The 27,964-nt window shown below is 38.5% G+C and overlaps 1 protein-coding gene across 1 annotated transcript in view; it reads left to right on the plus strand.

Moving 5' to 3' along the window:
• The window catches only part of hfm1 (helicase for meiosis 1), a 111,599-nt gene that overhangs the window by 67,908 nt on the left and 15,727 nt on the right, over positions 1–27,964 (plus strand). Inside the window, 13 exon segments of the mRNA XM_072274809.1 lie at positions 1,149–1,196; positions 2,906–3,003; positions 3,415–3,549; positions 7,241–7,326; positions 15,863–15,946; positions 16,212–16,369; positions 18,009–18,112; positions 22,062–22,223; positions 22,288–22,335; positions 23,773–23,829; positions 26,503–26,630; positions 26,715–26,797; positions 26,897–27,000. Coding sequence (XP_072130910.1) covers positions 1,149–1,196; positions 2,906–3,003; positions 3,415–3,549; positions 7,241–7,326; positions 15,863–15,946; positions 16,212–16,369; positions 18,009–18,112; positions 22,062–22,223; positions 22,288–22,335; positions 23,773–23,829; positions 26,503–26,630; positions 26,715–26,797; positions 26,897–27,000 — 1,295 coding nt within the window.

Below are 27,964 nucleotides of genomic sequence, written 5' to 3' on the forward strand. Positions count from 1 at the left end.
AAGGTGGGCATGTTGTGTGATTAGAACAGGTAAATAAAGATTTTTTACTTATTCCTTTGATGACAGATTCTAACAAAAGATCAGTAGGTTGGTTGAGAAAACTCAGCACAGCATGCATAGCAATTGTTAACCAAATTTAGAAATGACTTGAAATAGGCACTGGATCCAATTATATCCTATGTGGCCTCTTGTCCATACATATGTAAAAACAGAAAAAAGTGAGGACAAATGTATTTGAAAATTCAGAGACACAATTCATAATGGGAAACAATGAGATGCCAGAGGCTTTAATCACCAGCTTTATGTGTATCTTTACAGTAGAAGACATTTTTGAAAGAAGTGGATATGGCCTGAGGAGGTTGTGAACTCTCTGGTTATCTCCTTCCACAATTTTATATATTTTGGAATTGTTCCTGTAGGTTGTGATTCCACAGTTTAGGAATGGAGCGAGAGTAGAAACAAGGAACTATCCATTTGTTAGCCCAATTTCAGTAGCAGAGAAAATGCAGACATCGATAATGGAGGATATAAGAACAGAATACCTTGAAAAGAAAGATATGAATGAGTAGAGTCAGAATGGGTTTATGAAAGGAAAATGATGTTTGACCATTCTCCTGAAGTTCTTTGAGGATCTGACAAGTAAAATAGATAAGGGAGAACCATAGGCTGCAGTATATTTGGATTTTCAGAAGGCTTTTGATAAGATTCCCCACAGAAGGTTGGTTAACAAGGTTAGGATACACAGAAAGAGGTAAATTATATAGATGTGGGTTTAAAAGTGATTATCAGACAGAAAAGGAATAAACCAACAATTCTCGGTTGACCAGCTGAGGGGCTGAGAATAGAGGGGTAGGTCATTTTAGAGGATGATGAATCTTTGCAATTCTCTCCTCCAGGGGACTGGGGTGGTTCAATTACTGACCATTCAAAGCAGATATCAACACATTTCTGGAAATTAAAGGTATCAAGGAGTAAGGGCATATTGGAGTTGACAGAGAAAATCAGCTACAGGAAGTGTTTCACAAAGTTATTAACATAATATAGCTGTTTTCCCAAAAGTTTATCACCATATTTTACCTATGATAGAGTTACTACTTTTGAATATTTGAACACTGACTGCATGAATATTCTATCAATCTTTAATACAGGTTTCCTATAGAAGGAAAGATTAAAACAAATGAAATGAAAGTTAATTGGTAAGAAAAATTTGCAAGCATGTTATTTATTTAACATGTGGTTTATATTTTGATGCCCATATTCCTCTAGGTTGCAAGTGTCAAAAAATTAGGAATCTATAAATTATTGAATAAGCTGTTCAGTATACTTTTAGCAAATGCAAAAGTATCAGACTTGTTCACCTCCCCATAACAAGGGGAAGTTCTTAATGTTTGTGTCTGCTGACCCTTTAAGAATGTTGTCAAATTCTGTTCCAAATCTTTATAAGCATGGCTTAAAATAAATACATTTTAAAAATCCAAGTTATTTATAGGATCAGGCTGAAACTCAAGTAAGGATACTTTCTGCTGGATGGCAATCAAGTGATATTTCTTACATCCTGTTAGCTTTCAGTAGAGTTTTTAATCATGTGTATGGATTAGAATCAAGATTTATTCCCAAACATATCCTTGCACCTCTTAATCATTGTCCAACCCCGCCTTTTAAGATTCTCTGTCACAAAAGCCAGCACTGGCAGAGTTTTAAGAAATCTGCAGATGCTGGAAGTATGAAATAAAAACAGAAAATGTCAGGAGGTCAGGCATCATTAATGGGGAGAAAAACAGAGTTGATGTTTCATGTCAAAGAGATTATTGAAATGGAACAGTTAGAAAATAAGCAAAGTTTAAATTACAAAGCGGGCAAGATGGCAAGAACAGAGGGAATATCTATGTTAAGGTGCAGAATTAAGTTATTAAGTAATAATATTTTTGAAAATTGGTAGTTAGAACCAAGTATTACAGACAGAAATAGCATAATTGAGACAAAGGTAGAGTCACATTTATAGCTGATAAAAGGTAGGGGGTGTTTTAAGGTCTCAAGAAATGAGAGGGAAGTTTCAGAAATGTGCTATGAACTTTAGAGTGCAAAGGTAATGAAATTTGAGTTCTGTAGCATCAATGTAATGGAAAAAGAATTAAGGAAGGGGCCCTAAATAGGACTGTGCCACATGTCTAACCCATGAGATCCAATTGTACTGAATTTTCCTGTGAGGGCCTTAGAGGTTAACTGGGATGGAGCAAACTTGCCTTGGTCAATGCTTTAATGTGTTAGATTGATAAAACTATGTGCTGAGCCAGTTAAGTTTGAGGATCATGCAAAACTGAAGTTTTGTTAAGTATGGGCCAAATCTGCCACCAGGAGTGGCAGATTTCCTACCCTGGGGAGCTTCTGGAGTTATTTTTTTTTTTTTACAAACATTGAGTAATTTTGTGGTCATTGTTACTCAGACTTGTTTTTAAATTCCAGATGATTAGTTGAATTTAAATTTCAGTTACTATGCTGTGATTTGACCTCTTATTTTTGGATATTTTGTCCAGCTGTCTGGATTCCTGGTTTGGTGACTTAACTATTGCACCTCACTACGGCTTTCTCTGGTCATTCAGTATTTATAAACACAACAGATTCTGCAGATGCTGGAAATCAAGAGCAACACACACTAAATACTGGAGGAACTCAGCAGGTCAGGCAGCATCTATGCTAATAAATAAAGAGGCGACGTTTTGGGTTGAGACCCTTCGTCAGGAGCTGAAACGCCAACTGTTTATTTACATAGATGCTACCTGACCTGCTGAGTTCCAACATTTTGTGTGTGTTACATTCGATATTTATTACTTTTATTCCTATAGTTTTTAAAAATAATACTTCTGCTTTATATTGCTCTAAACATAATATATTTCATTTTTTACAGTCTAATACAAGCCCATTTAGGATGCATTCCAATTCAAGAATTTGCATTAACTCAAGATATAGCCAAAATATTTAAGTGTGGTATAAGAGTCACTAAATGTAAGCAAAAACTAAATGTTACCTTTTGCAATATACAGTACGTTGTTTGCTGGTCTTTCCTGATTGCTGACTGAATAAAAACCATTGAAGTTGTGTGATCACTAAGCTTAAATTTTAAATATTAATCAAGAGTACTGACATTATAATATTAATTGTGAATACAAGCAGGTTAGGGGTACTATTACAAAATTATTTTTTCACACCAATCTTGCTAGTTTTTTTTTCTCTTTGATAGTTTATTCCATCTATAAACAATTCAAAATATGAATGGAAATTAGATATTGAAATTGGATCCTTAGTGTTTTCTTGCATCCTTAATACTTAAATGTTAATGTTTGAAGGATCATTTAAAGAGTGAAACATTTTCTGAGCTTCCTAATTAAGTATCTTGTGTAATTACTTAACCAACAGGCCTTTCTGAATTGCTCATGCAAGAAGAAAAGAAGAACTTTTCAGCATTATTGAATTCACTAATCTTAGCCAAATGTTTTAGGGCTAAGCTTTGGGAGAACTCTTCCTATGTATCAAGACAACTTGAAAAAATTGGTATGTTTATATCAAGGCAGTATTGTTAGAAAGACTATGAAGTTCCAGTAGTAAACTTTACATCGCTTTTCTTTGAATGACCATAAGTCAGGTTGTGTATAAATTCATTCCCAGTCAGTCATGTTAAACCCAGTGCTTAGTACTCACTGTATGCTCCACACTGTTTTGGAAACTCTATTCCAGAATGGAATCAAGTGTTGGAAATAGAGTAGAATGTGCAGCTGCTACAGACAAGAATTAAGTTCTCAACAACATCCCAGATATCAAGCATTTGGCCCATGTAGCTAATACAACTGGTTCCTGTTCCACACAAGCAATTTCCAACCCATTCAGCATGTTCCTTCTCACTCATAAACTTCTGCTTAAATACTGTAATTATTTTTTGATTATTTTGATTATTCTTCATGGTAATGAGTTTCACATTCTATGAGTAAAGAAATTCATCCTATGTTCTATGTTGTATTTATTAGTGGCTGTCTTGTGTTTAACGGCCTCTGGTTGTGGACCTTCCAGAAGTGGAATATCTTCTTAATGGTCTATTAAGGGTTTAATAGTGGTCTATTAAACCCTTTGTTGTCACAATCATTATGTCCCTTTCTCTTTCCGGAGAAAAGAAACACAATTTGTTCATTCTTACTTGATATTTACAAATTTGTACAATAAATTTCCTTGTAATTTCTATAAGCTGTTTTGCAGTTTCTCATGCCTCTATATCCTTTGCACAATATGTAAACAAGAACTACTGTATATACTTTGTGCCAAATGTTGTTATGCTATTCCTGAAAGAACTTCCCATTGGCAAAACCTATTTGTTCATCATGAAATGTTATGTAGACGAATGTGGCAGCTGTTTTGAACATATCAAATGATCATGGAATAATTGACTAGGTAGTCTATTTTGATAGTATTGTTTGAGGATAAATGCTTTTCCAGATATCAATGTAGCCCTTCTATGTGTGTAGTTAATGTGTTGTAGGGGACTGAAATGTGGAGTTCAATGCACCATCCCAACTGAAAAAATATCAATGGAGTATTGCATTGAAAAATCAGATTAGATTATGTGGCTAAGTCATAGCAATAGGGCTTCAGTCCACCATGTCCAGGTCTGCAGTAAGAGTACTGCCTCTAAACCATGCTGACAAACCAAGGATTAGTATTTTGAGCATTAAGTCAGCTTGATGTTTAGGTATTCTAAGAGCTAGTTCCAGCTAATAGCCAACACCATGTTAGTTTAACATTGGAAAAGCAGCTAGGAATGGGTGCAATATAAATGTAATTTCTACAATTTCTACCTCCAATGAAGCATGCAACACCTATGGGGAAAATAATCAGCTCCCCCTCGGGGAAATTGGCTAGTGATTCAAGGCCTTCAAGCAGTAAATGGTAGAATTCCCAGAGCAGTGCAAGAACTGTTCCAATTCCTTAGCCCCGAGGGAAAATATCAACTACTCTATGCTCATGGAGTTCATGTGTTTCAGGCCTAGTCTATGAGTGATGACATTTGCAAATATATTTCTCAAGGAGAAATTCAAGATGGTAAGCAGTTTAGTTTGCCCTGCAGACAAGTGATTACATCCAAGGTTCATTAATGTTACATGTTAATTTGGCCATTTCTCATAAGAAAATAACATTAAAAGTAAGATTAGGAGTAGGTTAAATAGCCTCCTGAGCCAATCTATCATTAAATAAGATCAGGGTTGAACTAATCTTGGCCTTGTTTACACTTTGCTGCCTGTTCTCCATAAGCCCCAACTCTCCTAAGACAGTGGTCCCCAACTTCTGGGCCGTGGACCAACACCGGGCCGTGAAGCATGCAGGGCTGCAGCAGTAGCCAGAGCGTACCCAGCACATCTTTAAGAAAAAGCCAAAATAAACAAGCTAATTAATTAGGTGCCACCCGGCATGTAAATGTCGGCCCAGATCAGAGGCGATTGCTAATTTCACTCACTCTACACGATGTTCATTCCTCTTCCCAGGGCGCTGGAGCCCTTAGCTGTTCCATTGTTTGGTCAATTTAAACGCCAGCCCGGACAGGCTGAAAAGACAGGGCTGTCAGGATTGAGGTGACATGTTGAATCTACACAAACTTCTAATAAAGTATAGGCGCTGCTGTGCTTTCTTTGTAATGACAGTTACGGGCTGGTCCCAGGACAGACCCTCTGACACTTTTCAGAGAGAGAAATGTCGATCCTTAATGCCGAAGAATTTAAAGTTATTGACCCTCTCCACCTCAGTTCCTCTAATGAAGACTGGCTTCTGGGAGGCACCTAATTAATTAGCTTGTTTATTTCGGCTTTTTACTTAAAGATGTGCTGGGTGCGCTCCGGCTACCACTGCAGCCCTGCATGCTTCGCGGCCCGGTATCGGTCCGCGGCCCGGAGGTTGGAGACCACTGTCCTAAGAGACTTAAAACTGCATTGCTTTGGTCTATATATAATAAAAGTAAGCTTTTGATCAAGCCTAATAACTTCTTTATGGTTTGGTGCCTTTGCTTTGTATAACTGTTGTACTGTGTCTTGCACCTTGGCCCTGTTTTTTTTTTGTTTGACTGTAACGTATTCATGTATGGTTGCATGACAGTTATACTTGAACATGAACTTATTTCAGAATGTGTCTGAGGATTCTTGGGAGTTTTTTTTCTCTAAAGACACTGTTAAATGTTGTGGCAAATAGAATGCAAAAACCCTACATATTTAAGAACATTCTGAGAAATTCCATGTCGTTGAGCTTGTGCCTGGAAGTGTGCAATGGTGGGTTAGGGTAACTAAAATATGTTTTATGCATAGGCCCATTCACCAGAGCAGAGTTTCATTGCACATGAAGCCTAAGAAACATTAAACTTTGCACTTAGTCAGAAATGGGCCTAGTGATCTGATGGACTAAGGATGAGGGATGGGTATTCTGATCAGATCAGAATCCGGAGTCATGGGGCCTGATGGACATTTCTTCCAAGGAATGAGTACAAATTTTAAACAGGATTTAACTGTAGGAGCATCCATTTGCCTGGTTCCACTACCTCAGAACACATCGGATCAGTCTGATCTAACTTATGCAGTTGAGTCAATCTTATTTAGAGAATGGACTTTTGATACAATATATTTTGAGCAGTGCAAAATAAAATCTATTAAAAAGCCAAGGAAGAGAATTCCAATACTTAGAGTCTTACCGGTTGAAGGCACTACCACCAGTGATGATGCAGATAGATTCACACCTGCTTAAGTGACTAAAGTTGGAGAAGTTCAGATCTCTTAGGGGCTTATACAACTGAGGGAATTCCACAGGTACATAGGGAGGAGACCACAGAAGAGCTTGAAATCAAGGATGAGAATTTGAAGAGGAAGGAATTACTTAATTGTGGGTCAATAAAGCTCAATAGACATAGAAGTACTTCCTTATGGGCAGAACAGTGTCAACTTTCACATCAGAATCAGGATTATTATCGCTGACATATGTTCTGAAATTTGTTTTAGTAAGGCATAAAAATTACTGCAAGCTACAAAATTGTGCAAAAGACATAATGAGGTAATCTTCATGGGGTTTATGGAGCATTCAGAGAAACCTCATCACTATTTGAGATTCTGCGAACAACAGTGATATCATCAGCGAATTTATAGATAAATATAAATAAACATTGCTGAATAATTTGGTAAATAAATGTATAATGCAGTTATTACTGTGGATGTATTTATAGGTGCTACCTTGTCCTGTGCCATGGTAAATGCAGGCCTCTCTACATTTCAGAAGATAGAAGATACAAATGCAAGGGAGTTAGAATTGGTATATTCATTTTTCTTAAAACATTTGTACATCGAATAGATGATCATCCCTGATGTTCCCCACAGAGCCGAATGTATCCATTATCTCACCTACTTCTCATTTCCCAACCATTCAATTTCTCTGGTGTTGCTTGGGTGGTAAGCTTGATGTATTATTTTAGCTTGAAGGATGTGAAGGTATGGAAATATAAAAAACCTACAGCATAATACAGGCCCTTCAGCCCACAATGCTATGCTGAACATGTACTTACTTTAGAAATTATCTAGGGTTACCCATAGCCCTCTTTTTTTCTAAAAATAGAAAAATATTTGGCAATATTTGTATATTTGGCAAGTTTATATTTATACTTCAAAGTATCTTCCCAAAGCACAACTATTAGTTGCCCAATTAACATGAACAGGTATCATGTTCAGGCCAGCAAGCAGGAGGAGAAGCCCATCTCCCTGAAATGATATTATTGAGATTATGATTATAGTTAACAACTTCCACTATTACCTTCCCCAGTCATATGACCTAGAATAAACACAAATTTGTGATGCAGATTTAAATTTTGGCCTTTAAATTGATAATCCAGCAAGATTATTGTTGCAGCAATTTCTTACTGTCCTGATGTTTTACCAAGATCTGAAATTGACAGAAATGGGATGAAATTTAATAGTGTTACAGCCTCCTTGGTAGTTTTCATGTTTTATTGTTTTACAACATTGTATCACAGCAGATTTAATTTCGCTTTTTTGACACTGATCAACAGAAAAAAAACTCTTTTATGTCAACGTGATCGAAATTACAAATATAAAACAGAAAATAATTGATTGTAGTCACCCCCTTTAATACGATACACCAACAGGTGTAGCCAAAATGGGTTTAAAAGTTACATAATTAGTTAGATGGAGATCACCTGTGTACAGTCAAGTGTTTCAAATAATTTTAGTAAAATACACTTGTATCTAGAAGGTTCAACTGCACGCTGTATTGGAATATGGGTTTGTGCGATTATGTAATTTATCCCACTGTAGCTTTTTCAGTAACCCCACCATGCATTTTTCCAATGGTTTTAGTTGATTTTAGGTTCCATGATTTAATGAAATCCAAGGATCCTGATATGCCCAAGAGTCTGTTGGTTCATCAGTATGTTACGGAAAATTATTGAGATATGTCAACTATTTTTACTAATGGTTCAAAAGATAATTTAACTGGGAATGTTGGTGTATCTGTTTTTGTTCCTGAATTACAGGTAACAATAAAGAAACGTCTTATTAACTAATTATCAGTGTATACTGCAGAACTGGCTGCCATTATTTTGGACACAGTGGGTGGAGGAAATCTGTCCTTGCAAAGTTATAATTTGCTCAGATTCTTTTTCAGTTTTGACTAGTCTTAAAGCAGGTAGTTCTAGCAGCCGGTCTGATCTACTGCTGGAAGCTCTTCAAACTTTATTTCATATTCAAAGTATTGGTTTTCATGTCTGATTCTTATGGGTTCCTGCATGTTGAGGTATTGAGGGGAATGAGCGGGTTGATTGTTTGGCCAAAAAAGCTGTTAAAGGTTCATCTGTGGATATAGGCCTTCCACTTAGCATATCAGAAGCTAAGGGGTTGGTGGGGCTAAGAATTAGGGTACCTGTGGGATAATGGGCATAAAGGGAGACACCTTTCCAGAATACATTAAACTGTTGAATTGATGGGAGAAGGAGGTAAGGCAAGAAGGGAAGGAATTATATTGATTCGACTTAGAATTGGGCATCATCATCATCAGGTGCTGTGCTCATTTTGAGCTTTGACTGCCATGGTCCACACACTCCTATTTTGGGTCAAGTGGATCAATTCATTGGTATTCATTTCCATTTCTCTGGCTGCTGTCTCTATCATCATTTGTCTTTGTCTTCCTTTTGCTTTCTTCCCTTCAATCTTTCCCATAATTACCACACGTTCTAACTCCTCTTTCCTAATCACATGTCCAATGAAGTTATGTTGCCTTTTCATGATCTCATACATTATTTCTCTTTTTGTGTTAGCTCTGTTCATGTGCTTGTTCGTTAGATATTCGTTTTGTCCATGATATTCTTTGCATCCTCCTCAAAAACCACATCTCTGCTGCTTCGATTTGTTTCCTCGTGTTACTAGATATTGTCCAACATTCTGAACCATATAACGTAACTGGATAAACGTAACATTTCAGTACTCTGAGGTGGGTTGTCATGCCTAGTTTAGTATTGGTCAGTATACTCTTCGTTCTCATAAAGGTGTCTTTTGCCATCCCTATTCTTCTTATGATGTCCATGTCACACCTGCCATCTGATGTCACCCAGCTTCCTAAGTAGCAAAAGTTCTGTACTTGTTTTATGTCTTCCCCATTTATTTTCATCCTGCGGATAGGACTCTCCTTCTTTTTGGATATCACCATACATTCTGTCTTTTTGCAATTGATAGATAGACCCATTTTTGCACTTTCTTCAACAATTATATCAATTAAGTTTTGTAGTTCTTCCTCCGTACTTGCAATTAACACAGTGTCATCTGCAGATCTGAAACTATTGATGTTTTCACCGCCAACTTTGATTCCCAAGATATCTCTTTTTTTTTGTAACATTGTTTCACTGTATACGTTAAATAAATCAGGGGAGAAAACACACCCTTGTCTAACGCCTCTCTTGATTTTTGTAAACTGACTCACTTCTCCATCTATTCTTACAGTGGCAGTTTGTTCCCAGTACAGATTTCTGATTAGGCGGATGTCTTTTGAATCTAGATCTAGAGTTTTCTGTAATATTTCAAATAACTTACTGTGCTTCACTTCATCAAATGCTTTTATGTAGTCGATAAAACAAACAAACACATCTTTTTGCACTTGAATAGCTCATTCTGATAGTATCCTTAACATCAATATTGCGTTTCTTGTACATTTGTCTTTCACAAAAGCACATTGTTCTTTACCTATTTCAGCTTGCATCTTACTTTCAGTTCTTGTCATCAAAATTCTTCGAAGTATCTTGGTGATATGACTCATTAAACTTACGGTCCAATGCAATTCACATTCTATTGCTCCAGGTTTCTTAGGAAGAGTGATAAATACTGATTTTTTTCATCTCTTCTGGTATTATTCCAGTCTCATAAATGTCATTGATTAAATCAGTAAGTTTTTCAACTCCATAATTTTCAATGGCGATAATTTGTTCTATTACTAATTCATCAGTACCTGCTGCCTTTCCTTTCTTCATCTTATTTATTGCATTACGAACTTCAGATTTTAAAATACTTGGACCTTCAATGTTTTTCTTAACTTCTGGTTTTTCACCTCGATCTTCTTCAAACAATTCCTGAATATACTCAGTCCATCTGTTCATAATCTCATCTTTTTCCATGATAATGGTACCATCCTTTGCATTCAAACATCCACCTGAAGAACAGAAGAGCTTTTTACCAGTGATATTCTTGATTTGTTGATGTAACCTTTTTGGATCAGTAATAGGGATTCTTTCTATTTGCTCACATTCCTGGTTTAACCATTCCTCTTTGGCTTTTTGACATAAGCTTTTAACTTTTTTATTTAAGGACTTATCTTCTGTAGGATTTGCTTTCTTCCATTAGATTTTTGATTTCATCTGTCATCCATTTATTCTTTGTGCTTTTTTTCTTTTTTAGGAATCACTGACTTTGCTGATTCTACCAAGGCATCCTTCAGAGAGTTAAATTTCATTGCGACATGATTGCTATCATCTTCAACAGATTATATTTCTAGACTTTGAAATCTATTCCTTACTTCAATTGTAAATTTTTGTCTTAAGTTTTCTTCTTTAATTAATTGCAAGTAGTCAAGGGATTGTTCAGGTTTTTGCTTCTGTAGTTTTTTAAGTTTTACTTTTACATGACATACCACTGGGTTATGGTCACTATTACAGTCTGCACCTGGATATGTTCCGCATTGAGTCACTGAGTTTCTAAATCTTTGGTTTATAGTAATAAAGTAAATTTGATTTCTAGTGTTATCACCTGGACTTTTCCAGGTCCACAAGCATCTTGGGTGTTTTTTAAAATAGGTATTGGACATATTATGCTTAATTAATCCTTGTATCTTGTTGGAAAACTTCACTCTGGGGTGTGTAGGTGTTGTCATCATTATGAAACAGTTGAGCACATTTTTTTACAATGTGAGGCATGCAAGGTTGAAAGAAAGCCAATGCAGGCTGCACTACCAGCTTTGGGGTTGACAGTTTTCATTTAAAAATTTGACTAAGTTATGGAAGTGACTTTAATTTAATTCACAAAATTGTCTTTCATATCTAAAATCTATAGGGCTTTTGGGGTAATTTAGTTTTTAGTTGATAAAGAAGGAGTATGGATTTTATTTCCCAACTCTCTACATCACACTCCAGTCCAGTTGGTGGTGGTAATGTACGTTTAAGTTGGACTGCCAACTGCCATTAAAAGTCAGAAGGAGAAGAAGAAGGTCCAAATGCTGGTGAGTCAATATCCTGGCAAAAACTACACCATGAAGGCAAGCAATTCCAAGCAACTCTGTGAAAAGGTTATTAAAAAGCACAAGTTAGGAGATGGATACAAGAAAATATCCAAGGCACTGAATATCCAGTCAATCATGAATTCAATCATCTTGATGAAGTCAATCATCAAGAATATGGCACAGCTGTAAATCTACCTAGAGCAGGCTATCCTCAAAAACTGAGTGACCATGCGAGAAGGATACTAGTGAGGGAGGTCACCAAGAGACCTATGACATCTCTGGAGGAGTTACAAGCTTCAGTAACTGTGCATACAACAACTATTGCCCAGGTGCTTCACCAGTCACGGTTTTATGGGAGAGTGACAAAGAGATAGCTACTGTTGGAAAAAAAACTCACATGAAATCTCGGCTAGAGTTTGCCAGAAGGTATGTGGGAGACTCTGAAGTCAGCTGGAAGAAGGTTCACACATCAAAGTTGCTGGTGAACGCAGCAGGCCAGGCAGCATCTGTAGGAAGAGGTGCAGTCGATGTTTCAGGCCGAGACCCTTCGTCAGGACTAACTGAAGGAAGAGTGAGTAAGGGATTTGAAAGTTGGAGGGGGAGGGGGAGATCCAAAATGATAAGAGAAGACAGGAGGGGGAGGGATAGAGCCAAGAGCTGGACAGGTGATAGGCAAAAGGGGATACGAGAGGATCATGGGACAGGAGGTCCGGGAAGAAAGACAAGGGGGTGGGGACCCAGAGGATGGGCAAGAGGTATATTCAGAGGGGCAGAGGGAGAAAAAGGAGAGTGAGAGAAAGAATGTGTGCATAAAAATAAGTAACAGATGGGGTACGAGGGGGAGGTGGGGCCTTAGCGAAAGTTAGAGAAGTCGATGTTCATACCATCAGGTTGGAGGCTACCCAGATGGAATATAAGATGTTGTTCCTCCAACCTGAGTGTGGCTTCATCTTTACAGTAGAGGAGGCCATGGATAGACATGTCAGAATGGGAATGGGATGTGGAATTAAAATGTGTGGCCACTGGGAGATCCTGCTTTCTCTGGTGGACAGAGCGTAGATGTTCAGCAAAGCGGTCTCCCAGTCTGCGTCGGGTCTCGCCAATATATAAAAGGCCACATCGGGAGCACCGGACACAGTATATCACCCCAGTCGACTCACAGGTGAAGTGTCACCTCACCTGGAAGGACTGTTTGGGGCCCTGAATGGTGGTAAGGGAGGACGTGTAAGGGTATGTGTAGCACTTGTTCCGCTTACACGGATAAGTGCCAGGAGGGAGATCAGTGGGGAGGGATGGGGGGGACAAATGGACAAGGGAGTTGCGTAGGGAGCGATCCCTGCGGAATGCAGGGGGGGGGAGGGAAAGATGTGCTTAGTGGTGGGATCCCGTTGGAGGTGGCGGAAGTTACGGAGAATAATATGTTGGACCCGGAGGCTGGTGGGGTGGTAGGTGAGGACCAGGGGAGCCCTATTCCTAGTGGGGTGGCGGGAGGATGGAGTGAGAGCAGATGTACGTGAAATGGGGGAGAAGCGTTTAAGAGCAGAGTTGATAGTGGAGGAAGGGAAGCCCATTTCTTTAAAAAAGGAAGACATCTCCCTTGTCCTAGAATGAAAAGCCTCATCCTGAGAGCAGTTGCGGCGGAGACGGAGGAATTGCGAGAAGGGGATGGTGTTTTTGCAAGAGACAGGGTGAGAAGAGGAATAGTCCAGATAGCTGTGAGAGTCAGTAGGCTTATAGTAGACATCAGTGGATAACTCTGCTCTTAAACGCATCTCCCCCATTTCACGTACATCTGCTCTCACTCCATCCTCCCGCCACCCCACTAGGAATAGGGTTCCCCTGGTCCTCACCTACCACCCCACCAGCCTCCGGGTCCAATATATTATTCTCCGTAACTTCCGCCACCTCCAACGGGATCCCACCACTAAGCACATCTTTCCCTCCCCCCCCTCTGCATTCCGCAGGGATCGCTCCCTACGCAACTCCCTTGTCCACTTGTTCCCCCCATCCCTCCCCACTGATCTCCCTCCTGGCACTTATCCGTGTAAGCGGAACAAGTGCTACACATACCCTTACACGTCCTCCCTTACCACCATTCAGGGCCCCAAACAGTCCTTCCAGGTGAGGCAACACTTCACCTGTGAGTCGACTGGGGTGATATACTGCGTCCGGTGCTCCCGATGTGGCCTTTTATATGTTGACGAGACCCGACGCAGACTGGGAGACCGCTTTGCTGAACATCTACGCTCTGTCCACCAGAAAAAGCAGGATCTCCCAGTGGCCACACATTTTAATTCCACATCCCATTCCCATTCTGACATGTCTATCCACGGCCTCCTCTACTGTAAAGATGAAGCCACACTCAGGTTGGAGGGACAACACCTTATATTCCGTCTGGGTAGCCTCCAACCTGATGGTATGAACATCGACTTCTCTAACTTCCGCTAAGGCTCCACCTCCCCCTCGTACCCCATCTGTTACTTATTTTTATGCACACATTCTTTCTCTCACTCTCCTTTTTCTCCCTCTGTCCCTCTGAATATACCTCTTGCCCATCCTCTGGGTCCCCCCCCCCTTGTCTTTCTTCCCGGACCTCCTGTCCCATGATCCTCTCGTATCCCCTATTGCCTATCACCTGTCCAGCTCTTGGCTCTATCCCTCCCCCTCCTGTCTTCTCCTATCATTTTGGATCTCCCCCTCCCCCTCCAACTTTCAAATCCCTTACTCACTCTTCCTTCAGTTAGTCCTGACGAAGGGTCTTGGCCTGAAACGTCGACTGCACCTCTTCCTATAGATGCTGCCTGGCCTGCTGTGTTCACCAGCAACTTTGATGTGTGTTGCTTGAATTTCCAGCATCTGCAGAATTCCTGTTTTTGTTTTTGGAAGAAGGTTCTATGGTCTGATGAAATCAAAATTGAGCTTTTCAGCTATCAGACTAAAAGCTAAGTTTGGCGTAAGCCAAGCAGCTTACATTTTCAAAAACACACCACCCCTACCGTGAAGCATGGTGGTAGCTGCATCATTCTGTGGGGATGCTTCAATGCAGCAGGCCCTGGAAGGCTTGTGAAGATAGACAGTAAAATGTATGCAGCAAAATACAGGAAAATCCTGGAGGAAAACCTGATGCAGTCTGCAAGAGAATTGCAACTTCGGTGAAGATTGTTTTCCAGCAAGACAATGACGTCAAGCATAAAGCCAAAGCTTAAAAACAATAATGGCTTAAAAACAACAAGGTTAATGTCCTAGAGTGGCCAAGTCAGAGTCCAGACCTCAAACCAATTGAAAATTTGTGGCTGGACTTGAAAAGAACTGTTCACTCATAATCCCCATGCAATCTGACAAAGCTTGAGCAGTTTTGTAAAGAATGGGGAAAAAGTAGTGTCCAGATGTGCAAAGCTGATAGAGATCGAGCCACACAGACTAAAGGCTGTAATTGCTACCAAAAGTGCATCTACGAAATACTGACTTGAAGGTGGTGAGTAATTATGCAATCCATTATCGTGTTTAATAATTGTATAAATTCAGACCAATTTGTTTTCACTTTGACACAAAAGAGTCTTTTTCTGTTGATCAATATCTAAAAAGCCAAATTAAATCCACTATGATTCAATGTTGTAGAACAATAAAACATGAAAATTTCCCTGGGGGTGATGGTGGTAAATATTTTTTATAGGCTCTGAATATTTAAGAATTACTTGTTATTTTTCCTTCAGTTTTTTTTTCTACTTGATTGTTTAAACAGTATTTTGAAAGTAAATATTGTGGGGTAAAATTACAAAATTCTGCATCTGATATTAAATTCTTTCATCAATAAATAATCAAAATTGTTATTTGCAGCATACTATTGCTGAATTCATCTATTTTCATTTCTTTCATAATGCTGCTAAAGCACTAACAAATGTACATTTCAAATATGAAAGTTGTTTCAATTTAAATACATTTATTTTCTTAGCAGACATTATAGAAATACTGATGCTGTTGAATGCTGATTTTGATTAACTTGGCTCTACCTTGATTATAATATATTAAATGTATGCAGAATTTGAAAGAGGCATTCACAGTCATTATTATTTTGCAGATTGTGAATAGACACCCTCCTTTTGGAAACCAGATACGAGAATCTGTTATTCACCTCCCAAAATATGAACTAAGTGTTGAACAGGTGATCATACCATTCTTAGTTTGCACGTTAAGAAGTGACTTCCCTTTGGCAAACATTTTGACAATTGTTTTGTCATGAATTCCTTCCAAAGGAGTTTTTAATTTTTCAGTATATACAATAAAATGCTGTTCTTTTTATATACTTATAACATTGCAATAAGTACAAGCAGTATAAAATTTCCTCCATTGAAATTAATTTATCTGTATTTATGTGTTTGATGGTAATGATGTTTAATTCATTCATTTGGAATTTTTTTCTTTTGAAGCTTGCAAAATACCATGATTCAGTGGCAGAAATTGTTGTGACAATTACCTTAACAAATTATCAGCAACTACAGAAAAAAAGAACGGCATCTGATAATCACTATACCTCCCTCGTCATAGGAGATGCAGACAACCAAGTTATTTACAAGCAGAAAATCACGCAAGTATCTAAACTGCTTAAAAAATACCCAGTATAGAATATTGCTGTTTCTCCAGTTTTGATCTGAACATACTCATTTTCAATCTTAGTTTAGATACTGTAAATGGAGTTGGTAGAATTGAAAAGGAGGAAGAGGATAAAATATTAAAATGGTTTCAAAAATAGAAGACCGAGGCTAAACATAGATCCATTCTGTTGATGCAGCTAATATTAATTGGATAAACAGAAAACACTGGCAGTGTACTGAAGTGGTTGCATCAGCACCATGTGGATCCAAGGCACTTGCCTGGGCTGCAGATCAGTTGATTTGCAGGACAGACTGCTCTTGGGATCACCACCATCTAGAACCAAGCTACCAAGTAAGGGAGGAAAAATTCTACCATCACTATAGTGCATCCACAAGAAATGAGAACTAAAGGAAGAAAATAAATGAGCACTGATGGCTTCTTCAATATGTTCTAAGGGTAGAGTAGAGTGAGAATATACTCTCTGAAAGTCCTTCTTTTGTTTGGTTAGTACCATTTTATTGTCATTCTGAGCTACTCAGTGGTAGCCTTTAGAAACAGCAGTAATGAGCTTCATGCTCCACCTGTACCATTTTTATTCAGCAAGTGAGGAAAGAGCTGCCCGAGAATCCCTGTATTCTATCAAAAGTTCAGTGTTCATATGTACTAAGGAAATTAAATACAATGAAAATGTTTTCTTTGCTAAAGAAAATCAGGATGTATTGTCTGAATCACAAGTTATTGATCTTCCTTCCATTACCTTCTATGGATCAACATAGAAGTAACCAGCCTTCGCAATGATTTTTTTCAATGGTGCATACTGTAGGCTAGGCATCAGAAGTAGGGTTTCACATCGTTTCTGTGGTCTGATTGCTGTTAGTGAAGGAATTCCAACACCGTCAGGAAGAAGTTTGTATCTTCTTCCCATAAACCACATGGGTTTTCTCCAGGTGCTGTGGTTTCCTCCCACATTCCAAAGGTTAGTAAGTGAATTGGTCATTATTAATTGTGCTGTTACTAGACAGGGGTTAAATGGGTGGGGTGTGTCAGTAGGACCTATTCTGCACTATCTCTAACTAGAATAAATGAACTTGCTGGAACAGCTCCAAACTGTGGGTTCCTATTCTAGGAACCCGTTTTAGTTGTCCACTAATTTTAAAAATTTGTTTTCTCTTGGCAATTTCCACTCATGTCACCCACAATCCAATCATGATCTAACTCTGTACATGATCATAACCCAAACTTCCAATTCCAACTATCTAGTACTGACCCCAATAACCCCCTTCCCTAATGATCCTCTGATAATGGATTCTGAGGTCCGAATTTCTCTCCATCTACAGCCAACCTGTTTTTTTTCCCCATATGCTCCACAATGGCAGCCCTCATGAAAGAAGAGCTTGGAATGTATTATTGGTGAAGTCATAATCAATAGCATGTGAAGTAATGGATGTAGTGCCCTATGAAACTTTGCAGTGTCAATCTCAAGAATAAAGCAAATTTTTCTGCCATGCATTTCCCATTTAATAACCCTTCTAAGAACCAATGAATACTATGAATAACATTTTCCATTTAGTTTAGCTCTACCACACCCACTAAACCTAAAAAGGTGCTGACCTTGTTTTCTTTCAAAATAGGGATTTAGTGCTGCTTAAAAATGGAAGTTGGTCAAAAAAAATTGAAGTTAAAAGACCTTTTAAAGGTGAAGAACTAAGTATTAATCTTATCAGTTCGGACTATGGTAAGTTGAGTTTTATAGTTAATATTTTATATTCAAGAGCTGCAATTTTGCTAGCCTGAGGAAATTAGAGGACACTAGTCTTTTCATGAAATTTCTATCTAAAACCTATTGTGATATCTTTAAGTAAAAGAAAATGTTCAGTAGGTTCAATTTAATGTCAGAGGAATGTATACAATATACATCCTGAAATACTTTTTATTTTTATGCAATACCCACCATTGTACAATATAGCAGAACTCAAGCTTCCCATCACTACAGTGGGTATAGAAGGCTATTGACCTAATGCACATAAATGGGCAATTTTATTTAATTAAAATGGTACAACATATACTCAGGGAAGTGGTAGGTCAAAGGGCATATTTCTATGCTGTACAACTTTGATTCAGTGACACTATGTTGCATTTCACTACTTTTTTATTGTTAAATCGTGCTTTATTGTTAAATGCTCAGCCAGTTTTTTATCTGAGAAAAAATTAGGTTCCTTTTATGGAGATCCATTCCATAAATTTGCAATTATAGATTGGGGGGAAATTCTGATGCTCTTAGGTGCTGCAGAATTTTATTTTTCTCTTAAACTGTAAAAAATAGTAGATAATTTGAAAGTGGACCTATTGCAATTTGCCTAATGCCCCAATAGGTCAATTGCAGATTCAATCTCAATAGCTCTTCACATGGCCTTGGACCACCTGGACAACACAAACACCTATGTCAGGATGTTGTTCATTGACTATAGCTCAGCATTTAATACCATTATTTCCACAATCCTGATTGAGAAGTTACAGAACCTGGGCCTTTGTACCTCCCTCTGCAATTGGATCCTCATCTTCCTAACCGGAAGACCACAATCTGTGTGGATTGGTGATAACATCTCCTCCTCTCTGACTATCAACACTAGTGCACCTCAGGGGTGTGTGCTTAGCCCACTGCTCTACCCTCTCTATACCCATGAATGTGAGGCTAGGCATAGCTAAAATACCATCCATAAATTTGCTGATGATACAACCACTGTTGGTAGGATCTCAGATGGAGATGAGAGGGCGTACAGGAGTGAGATATACCAACTAGTGGGGTGGTGTAGCAGCAACAACCTGGCACTCAACATCAGTGAGATGAAAGTGCTGATTGTGGACTTTAGGAAGGGTAAGACAAAGGAACACATACCAGTCCTCATAGAGCGATCAGAAGTGGAGAGAGTGAGCAGTTTCAAGTTCCTGGGTGTCAAAATCTCTGAGGACCTAACCTGGTTCCAACATATCACTGCAGTTATAAAGAAGGCAAAACAGCGACTGCACTTCATTAGGAGTTTGAAGAGATTTGGTATGTCAACAAATACACTCAAACACTTCTATAGATGTACTGTGGAAAGCATTCTGACAGGCTGTATCACTGTCTGGCATGGGGGTGCTACTGCACAGGACCGAAAGAAACTGCAGAGGGTTGTAAATTTAGTCGGCTCCATCTAGGGTACTAGCCTACAAAGTAATCAGGACATCTTCAAGGAGTGATGTCTCAGAAAGGCAGTGTCTATTATTATTAAGGACCTCCAGCACCCAGGGCATGCCCGTTTCTCACTGTTACCATTGTGTAGGGGGTACAGATGCCTGAAGACATGCATTCAACAATGCAGGAACAGCTTCTTCCCCTCTGCTTTCCGATTCCTAAATGGACATTGAACCCGTGAACACTACTTCACTTTTTTAATATATATTATTTCTGTTTTTTGCATGATTTTTAATCTATTCCATATACATATACTGTTATTTATTTATTTATTCATTTTCTTCTATATTATGTATTGCATTGAACTGCTACTGCTAAGTTAACAAATTTCACGACACATGCTGGTGATAATAAACCCGATTCTGTGATTCTGATAGATTAGCAAGTGTTTTCCAGTATAATTTCTGCAGATTTTATGAACTATAAAGAGTTTGTAAGTTAATGTGAATTATGTCTTAGATTCTGTAGTGAAGGTCTGTGGTACCTTGGTTTCATAAAACATGTAAGTATGTAGATACAGCATATAGATCTAAAACAGCAGAGTTTATTAGAAAGTAATCCATTTTAGATTCACATGTTGAGATTCAAAGGTGTGGTTCAAAATTCCAGACCATTTGTAGCAGATGATTGGATTAAAGGAGAGGGCAAGAAAAGCACTATCCTTATGCAGAAAATATAATGTAACAGATGTAATGTAATGGGGGGGGTGGAACCTAATCCTTTTATTACTTGAAGAAAGATGAACTCTCAACACATTGACCATCCTTTTCCTCACACAGATGCTGCAGACCAGTAAGTTCTTCCATGTGTTGGTATTTTGCTTCAGATTCCAGAATCTGCAGTATCTTATCTCCTGCAGTCTCCAAATTGACTAGAGTAGTAGGAAAAAGGACAAGCTAAGCAAACCAGCTTTTGCTAAATAACACAATTATTAAATAACATGTGGTAAATCTGATTTATAAATTACAGCTCTAATTTATCATTTGAAACTAATTTTCTTGAATTAAAATCAGATATTTTGCTATGGATTTTATATGGGTGCATTTGAACATTTCTTAATGAAAAAAATCAGAACAGTGGATTCCAGTTAATTGGGACACATCGGGACCAGTACATTTTGACCCTATCGAGCGGCTACCCCAATTAGCCAAAGTTTCATGGAAATAGCTAAAAAGCTATAAAAAAAACAAACTACATTTTAACTGAGTAACAAATGAAGTATTTAAATGGAATACAGAACAATTTGGTACCAATACTACTACTATAGTATGATAAAACTGTGTATTAGTTCCTAAAGGATATGGACAGAGGATGCTGTCACATTGTTTTGATTGACTGTAAATGAACACATTCAGCACACACCTTGTGTAGGTTATGGACAGTTCTCGTACAATACTTTTGACAATTGCATCCTCTAAATCTTTATTTTCATTGTAACATTCAAGATGATTGTCAGTATCTTCAAATTCTTTGTAGTTTCTAACTTGTTGCAGAGGTGAAAGCATTTCATTTTCGCTCATGGCTGCTTCTGGCATTTCCAAGCATGGATGCTTCAAACTACAGTGAGCAAAACAGTTTTGAATAGTCTTACTGCTTATTATTCTCCAACTATCAGTGACGGAAGTCACTACTTTTGAACACAAACACATAAGTAACGCTATTTAAAAATTGTTCACTTTAAGCATGATGTAGTGTCTAACGGTCACACAAGTGCACGTGTCTGATGGTAGTTAGAAACTGTTCGGCAAGAGTCTCCTTCTCCAATTAAAGAGGCACAGTGTCCCAAATAAACAAATGGAATCCTGGCTATTTTCTCAATTAGTTTTTGTTCTTTGTCCCAAGACTGCTGCAGCCCTGTTTAACTGATGGCTCAATTAACAGGAATCCACTTGAATAAAAATTTCATGTAAATAAAAGAAGTAGAGCAGTTTGCCATATTGCCATAGGATTAATGGGGAAATCAATTAAGCCATATTGTTATTTAAATATTTTCTTCCTTTCAGTAAGATCATGGCTAATATTCAGCATTAGTTCCACATTCTCCCAATATGCTGGCCATGACAACAGAACTCCATCTCAGCACCCTCACCTTGTCTGACACAAACAAACACACAAAATCTACTAAGTTTGTAGAGTCTATTATTAGGTGCATGCTGATGTAATGATTAGAGCTATATAAAAAGAACTAGAATGTAGGATGCTTGCATAGTTCATTTTATTGCAAGTAAAGCTTTTTTGCATGTGAAATCACAGGCAGTTGCCCTTGCATAGTGGAGTTAAGGCAACATTAGCCCACCATTCACCTGGCTTGCATTGCCATCCAACCCTCCAGCAATTCCTCTTGAGGTTCCTATACTTCCATTAACGGGAAAGCACTGACTTTTAACTGTACTTCGCATTCTTCAGATGAAAGTTGTTAACAATATGTTGTTTCTACTTTTCCACCTAGTTGGATTGGATATTCAGCAAAAGTATACAGTTTTTTATTCAGGACCAAGGAAGTTTGGAACACATTTTATTCATGGAAATTCAGACAGACAAAACACTCAGTTAGCAAAACGAAATGGCACAGAAAATTCATCAGCGGTTTCCTCTAACCATGTGATGAAAGGTACTTTTTTAAATTCTTAAAAAGTTGATGTAGAAAATTACTTATATCACGTGGTTTTTTTAAGAAGACAGCTAATTATGTTTATTCAGTTGTGTTGGAGAGAGTGAGTCTGTCGAAAACAAGATACTTTTTGCAAGGCCTTCCATGAACCATTTCTCTTAAAGTGTACTAACGGATAAATTTAGTCTAATACATCAGTAACTTATAAGCTTAGGATCCATTTTTGTCAACAATGGTTGTTTCTATATTGGAATTTAATAGTATTATATTTCTCTTCACTTTATATATTTGAAAAAAAAAGGTTTTTGCTGTTAGCCTTATTAACTAAGTGTACGTTTGAGATGCAAAACAGTTTACTTTGCTTTATTGTCGCCAAACAATTGATACTAGAGCGTACAATCATCACAGCGATAGTTGATTCTGTGCTTCGCGCTAATCGATAGTAAATATTAACAATTTAAATTATAAATCATAAATAGAAAACAGAAAAGGGAAAGTAAGGTAGTGCAAAAAAAAACCAAGAGGCAGGTCCAAATATTTGGAAGGTACGGCCCAGATCCAGGTCATGGTATCAGATACAGAAAGTATATGGGGTATGCAAAAAACAATTGACAATAGACTGTTTCATAAACAAAGAAACAAAGTGAAAGTCTGCTTATAGAAAGTATTTAAGAAGGCAAATAAGATTTAGGCTTTTATTTCAAGGACAATGGAATACAAGAGTGACAAAATCTTACTACCGCAATCCAGGTCTTTCATGAGTCCTCATTAGTATTGTCTATGATTTTGGTCTCCTTTTTTTTAATACAAGGAAGGACGTACTTCACTTTAAAGGCGTTGCAGCAATTAGAGTGTAGTCTGATTATCAAAATAAGGAAGTTTTGTTATGGGGAACAATTTAATAGAAGTTTATAAGAGAAATAAATTCATCTTACTGATGGATAAGATATTGAAGAGGCCTGTTAGGCTCGGTGCTGTGAAGATGTATACTCTGGTTGTGGAGTGTAGAATTCAGGAAATAGTGTCAGGTTAAGAACTGTCACTTAAGACTGAAATCAGAAGAAAGTTCTACTTGAGGATTATGAATCTTAGGAATTCTCTATCTCAAAGCTGAGGGCATATGGTCACTAAGTACAGTTGGAGGCTAAGGTAGATATTAGAATACATAGGATTTGGACAGGAGAATAGAGTTGAGATCTAGATCAGTTCAGCCAGGGTTTGAGGGGGCATTTGGAGCAATATAGTGAATATCTTCAATTTTGGTTACTTTGCTATTAACTGTACATTAACGGGACCATACATTGTTGGTATATTGTGATGAGTAAGCAATCATTTGTACAGAAAAAATGGTGAAAAATTGTCAGTAGTTTGCAAAATATTTCAAAACAATAATCTTCAAATCAATATTGTATCAATATCTCTAAGATGACTTAAAAAATTGAGACAGTCTAACATTTGAAGATTAAATTTTGCATTGAACTTCCTTATCTTCATTGTATCTCAATTATAAATACAGGATTTTCCAATGATGTCAGTTGCACAGCACCACGAAAAAGACACTGTAATCATTACTGCAAGAATAAAGATAAATGTGGTCATGAATGTTGTAAGTACTGAATATAGACACTAGTAGTTTTGTGCTATTGAAATTGTATATATCCAAATGTAGGCCTAAAATGTGAAGAAGTATTTCATCTCCATTCCCATGTTGGGAGTTGAAGGAGGGGGAGAATGGGGTTTGATAGCCATAATCCTACAGTCCCACTTTTACGGTTCTCTTAATAGCAGTCAAGAAAAATGCCTTTTGGATACCTTTGTGGGCCCTTAAGTATGTAGCAAGATTCATATAAAATCTTGGGAACAAACATGGTGCCACTCTTGCACAGGAGGGTGTTATGCCTTTTCTATCAGACCAATCCGGTTGAAGAAAGAAGCTAACAACAAGATAGCGGTGTGACTGGTCACAACGGTCTCTATGGGGTCAAAAAAAGGCCCTAGCGTTCTACTTAAATGTATGTCTAATGATCACAAGATCCTGCTACACATTCAGAACTCAAAGTACTGCAGGTGTACACCATCAGCACGTTGATCGCTGGCAGAGATAATGAAGGAGCTGTGCAACATGCTGCTGCGTGAGTCGATTGAGACTTACTGTCAAGTAGTGAGTGGCCACCATGGTCACTTTTCTTGTGATCGCAAGACCTCTTTGGGCATTGTTAATCTGGTACACTGCAAGTTTGATTCGCTAATTTATTGGATGTGATCAGTGGGAGATGGAAGGGGCCTAGCCCTTGGTCATAGCGAGGACTAGGCCTGAAGCCTCGGTGTTGCCTGTTTGCAGCCAGCCGGAGTGAAGGTCAAAGTAATTGTACTTCACAGGGGTGGTATGGCACAAAATCCAGAACGGAGTTGGAGTTGCCCTCCCAGGGTTTCGCTCAGCAGAAGACAAACTCAGTGTGGCCGAATGCAGATTTTTTAGCAGCACTCAATGGACTTGAGCCTCAGGCTGCAGGGTTGCTTGCTTTTCAGCTGCTAGAGGGGAGGAGTCCAAACCTTCCTGCTCTACCAGGGGCAGCATAGCACAATTATGGTGAATGAAGATTTAAGATGGGTCTGGACTATATACATATATATTTATCTGGTTATGTTTTTACTAATATTCTATATGTGCTTGTATATGCGAGGACCAGGCCTCAAAAGCCACAGATTTGCCTCATGGGAGTCAGTCGTCACTGCGAGAACTGGGCCTCAAAGCCATGGTGTCACCTAATGGGTGTCAGGGCCCAATCGATAGATGATATCAATGGGCTCGGGTGGAAGTGGGGGGGGGGTGGTGTCTGGACTAATATTTATCAATGCAGAATTGTATCTTCTGCGCCATTGTATTTTTACTGGTTTTCTATATGGGTTTGACTTCTATGCATCACGTCGTGGCATTGCATTTGAGTGGGGGGAGGTGGGCCTCGGAACTCTTGTTATGTAATTGTGATCTTGTGTGTGCTTACTGTATGTGACTGATCGTAATGTGCAGACATCCCACCTCTCCCAGAAGGTCCGAGAGTCTCTCGCAAATTAATAGTGGCTCCCTGATGCCCGCAAGTTATATACCATGTCCCGGAAATTGATTTTTTTTGAGAGCAAGCGTGAGAGAGCGTGCGAGAGAGCGAGAAAGCGAGTGAGAGCAACCACGAGCGAGAGAGTGCGAGAGAGAGAGAGTGAGAGCGAGAAAGCAAGCGTGAGAGAGAAAGAGCGAGAGCAAGAGCGAGAAAGCAAGCACAAGTGAGAGCGACCACGAGCGAGAGCGCGCGCGATAGAGAGAAAGCGAGAGCAAGAGCGAGAGAGTTCCAAAAAAAAGTCAGAGTGGCAGAGTGTTCCAAAAAAAGAAAATATAAAATGTACCTCACCGCAGACTACCCTAAAGTGTACCCCTGCCTAATAGGGGTCAAAAATAATGACACTATTGCTCGCTGCACTGTTTGCAACAGTGACTTTTCTATTGCTCATGGTGGGTTAAAATGTAAAAGACATGTTGAGGTGAGATTAACAGGTGTCATTCATTCATTAGCATAGCTAACGTTATTTAAACTAGCTGGCTGGCTGCTAAGGAGCTACTCTATTGCAAACATCCCACCTCTCCCGGAAGTCTCCCGCAAATTGATGGTGCTACCTCCCTGAAATGAGTTTTTGCAGGGTGGGATGTCTGAATGTGTCTTTGTACTTTGACCCAATAGTAACACTGTCTCTCTTGGCTGTATCTATGAGTCTTCATGTATGGTTAAATGACTATTAAACTTGAATTGAATTGAAGATTAGTCTTCCTATATCTTAAAATTTCCCATGTTAAACCAGGGAGTATCAGAAAATTTTCTCTTTATTTCTAAATACCACTGTCTTCTAGCCTATGAAGAAGATTCTCAACCCCTTATTTACAATTTATTTGCTCCTTCTATATGTGGTGTTGTACAAAATCAGCATTCCTGTTAGCCATCAGTTCTGGTTTGGAACCAGTTGAGGACTGCCGAGATGAAGCTCAGAAGTTAAAACCTCCAAGCCTAATGCCACCATTGGTAGGATGGTTTCCTGCTAATTGAGATCTTGCCAGTATCTTCAACCACCCCCAAATTAATATCACAGCTATAATTACTTGGACTTCTATTCTCCACATTTTTTCAATGCTCTTGGATCTATCCCAAAAGGTCTCATCACTTTAGCATGATCAAATCCTAATTTTTGTTGCAATTGCTAATCTAGTGATTTTCATTTTTTGTTTTGCTTGCAGGTAAGTTTGGCGTATCAGTCATGCAGACTGATATTACAACAGAAGCAACAACAAAACTTTCTTCCTATCTCAGTGACCTTAAAAGTAGAAGTGAGACTTCCTCAGCCCCGTCTGTTAAGCGACTGAAGGTAACTTTTCTCTGCATAGTGAAGTTTCAGCAAACTACTTCATAAAGATTAAGGTAGTTTAAAAATTACACTTTCTTATAACAGGTAGAGATGCTAAATGAATTGGGATCAGTAAATCTTCAACAGTTTGCATATGTGCCAAAACGTCCATTGTCAGCAATACCAAGGTAATATGATTCACCTCTTAAATAGAAAGAAGTTTATTACATTCAATATGAAGGTTAAATGTTATCACATTATACTTTTCATGTGGAAATATCTTCAAGGTACTATGAAACAAGGCTTACTCCAACAGCTCAAGCACAAAACTGGGATCAACTAGACATCTGTAGAAGCAGTTACCAACAACTGCAAACACATGGTGATGAAGGTATGTTACTGTATAGAAGAATTTTGCTGGTAGTAATACTATCTATGTCAATTTTCTCTCTCTGACATACAATATACTTCTGGTTTAGTGGCGTTCCACAGGGATCTGTGCTGGGACCTCTGCTGTTTGTAACATATATAAATGATGTGGATGAAAATGTAGATGGGTAGGTTAGTAAGTTTGTGGATGATACCAAGATTGTTGGAGTTGTGGAAAGAATATAGCATGACATAAACCAGTTGTAGATATGAGCTGAGGAATGGCAGACAGAGTTTAACTCAGATAAATATGAGGTGTTACACCTTGGTAGGGCAAATGCAAGGAGACAGATGCTGAGCAGAGAGAACTTCATAGCTCCTTGAAAGTGGATACTCAGGTGGTTAATCAGGCTTATGGAATGCTTGCTTTTATTCGTCAAGGCATCGAGTTCAAAAGTCAGGAAGTTAAGTTGCAACTTTGTGAAACCCTGGTTAAGCCTCATCTGGAGTATTATATACAGTTCTGGTCACCCAACTGTAGGTAGGTTGCTGAAGCTTTGGAGAGGGTGCGGAAGAGGTTCACCAGGACGCTGCCGGGTTTAGATGATATGTGCTATCACAAGAGGCTGGATAAACGTGGGTTGTTTTCTCTGGAGTGTCGAAAATGAGGGGAGATTTGATAGACGTTTACAAGATTGAGAGGCAGAGATAGAGAAGACAGAAGGTATATGTTTCCCAGGGTTGAAATTGGAAGAATGGGAATAAAGTGGCTGATGGAATACAGTGTTGGAAAATGTATGACAATGTATTTTAGTAAAAGGAACAAAGGAACAATAGTGCAGACTATTATCTAAATAGGAAGAAAATTCAAACATCAGAGGTGCAAAAGACTTGGGAGTCCTCGTGCAAAACTCCCAGAAGGTTAATTGACAGATTGAATCTGTGGTAAAGAAGGTAAGTGCAACATTGGCATTTATTTCAAGGGG

Source organism: Mobula birostris, chromosome 12 (genome assembly GCF_030028105.1).
Source record: "Mobula birostris isolate sMobBir1 chromosome 12, sMobBir1.hap1, whole genome shotgun sequence".
Classification (NCBI taxonomy): domain Eukaryota; kingdom Metazoa; phylum Chordata; class Chondrichthyes; order Myliobatiformes; family Myliobatidae; genus Mobula; species Mobula birostris.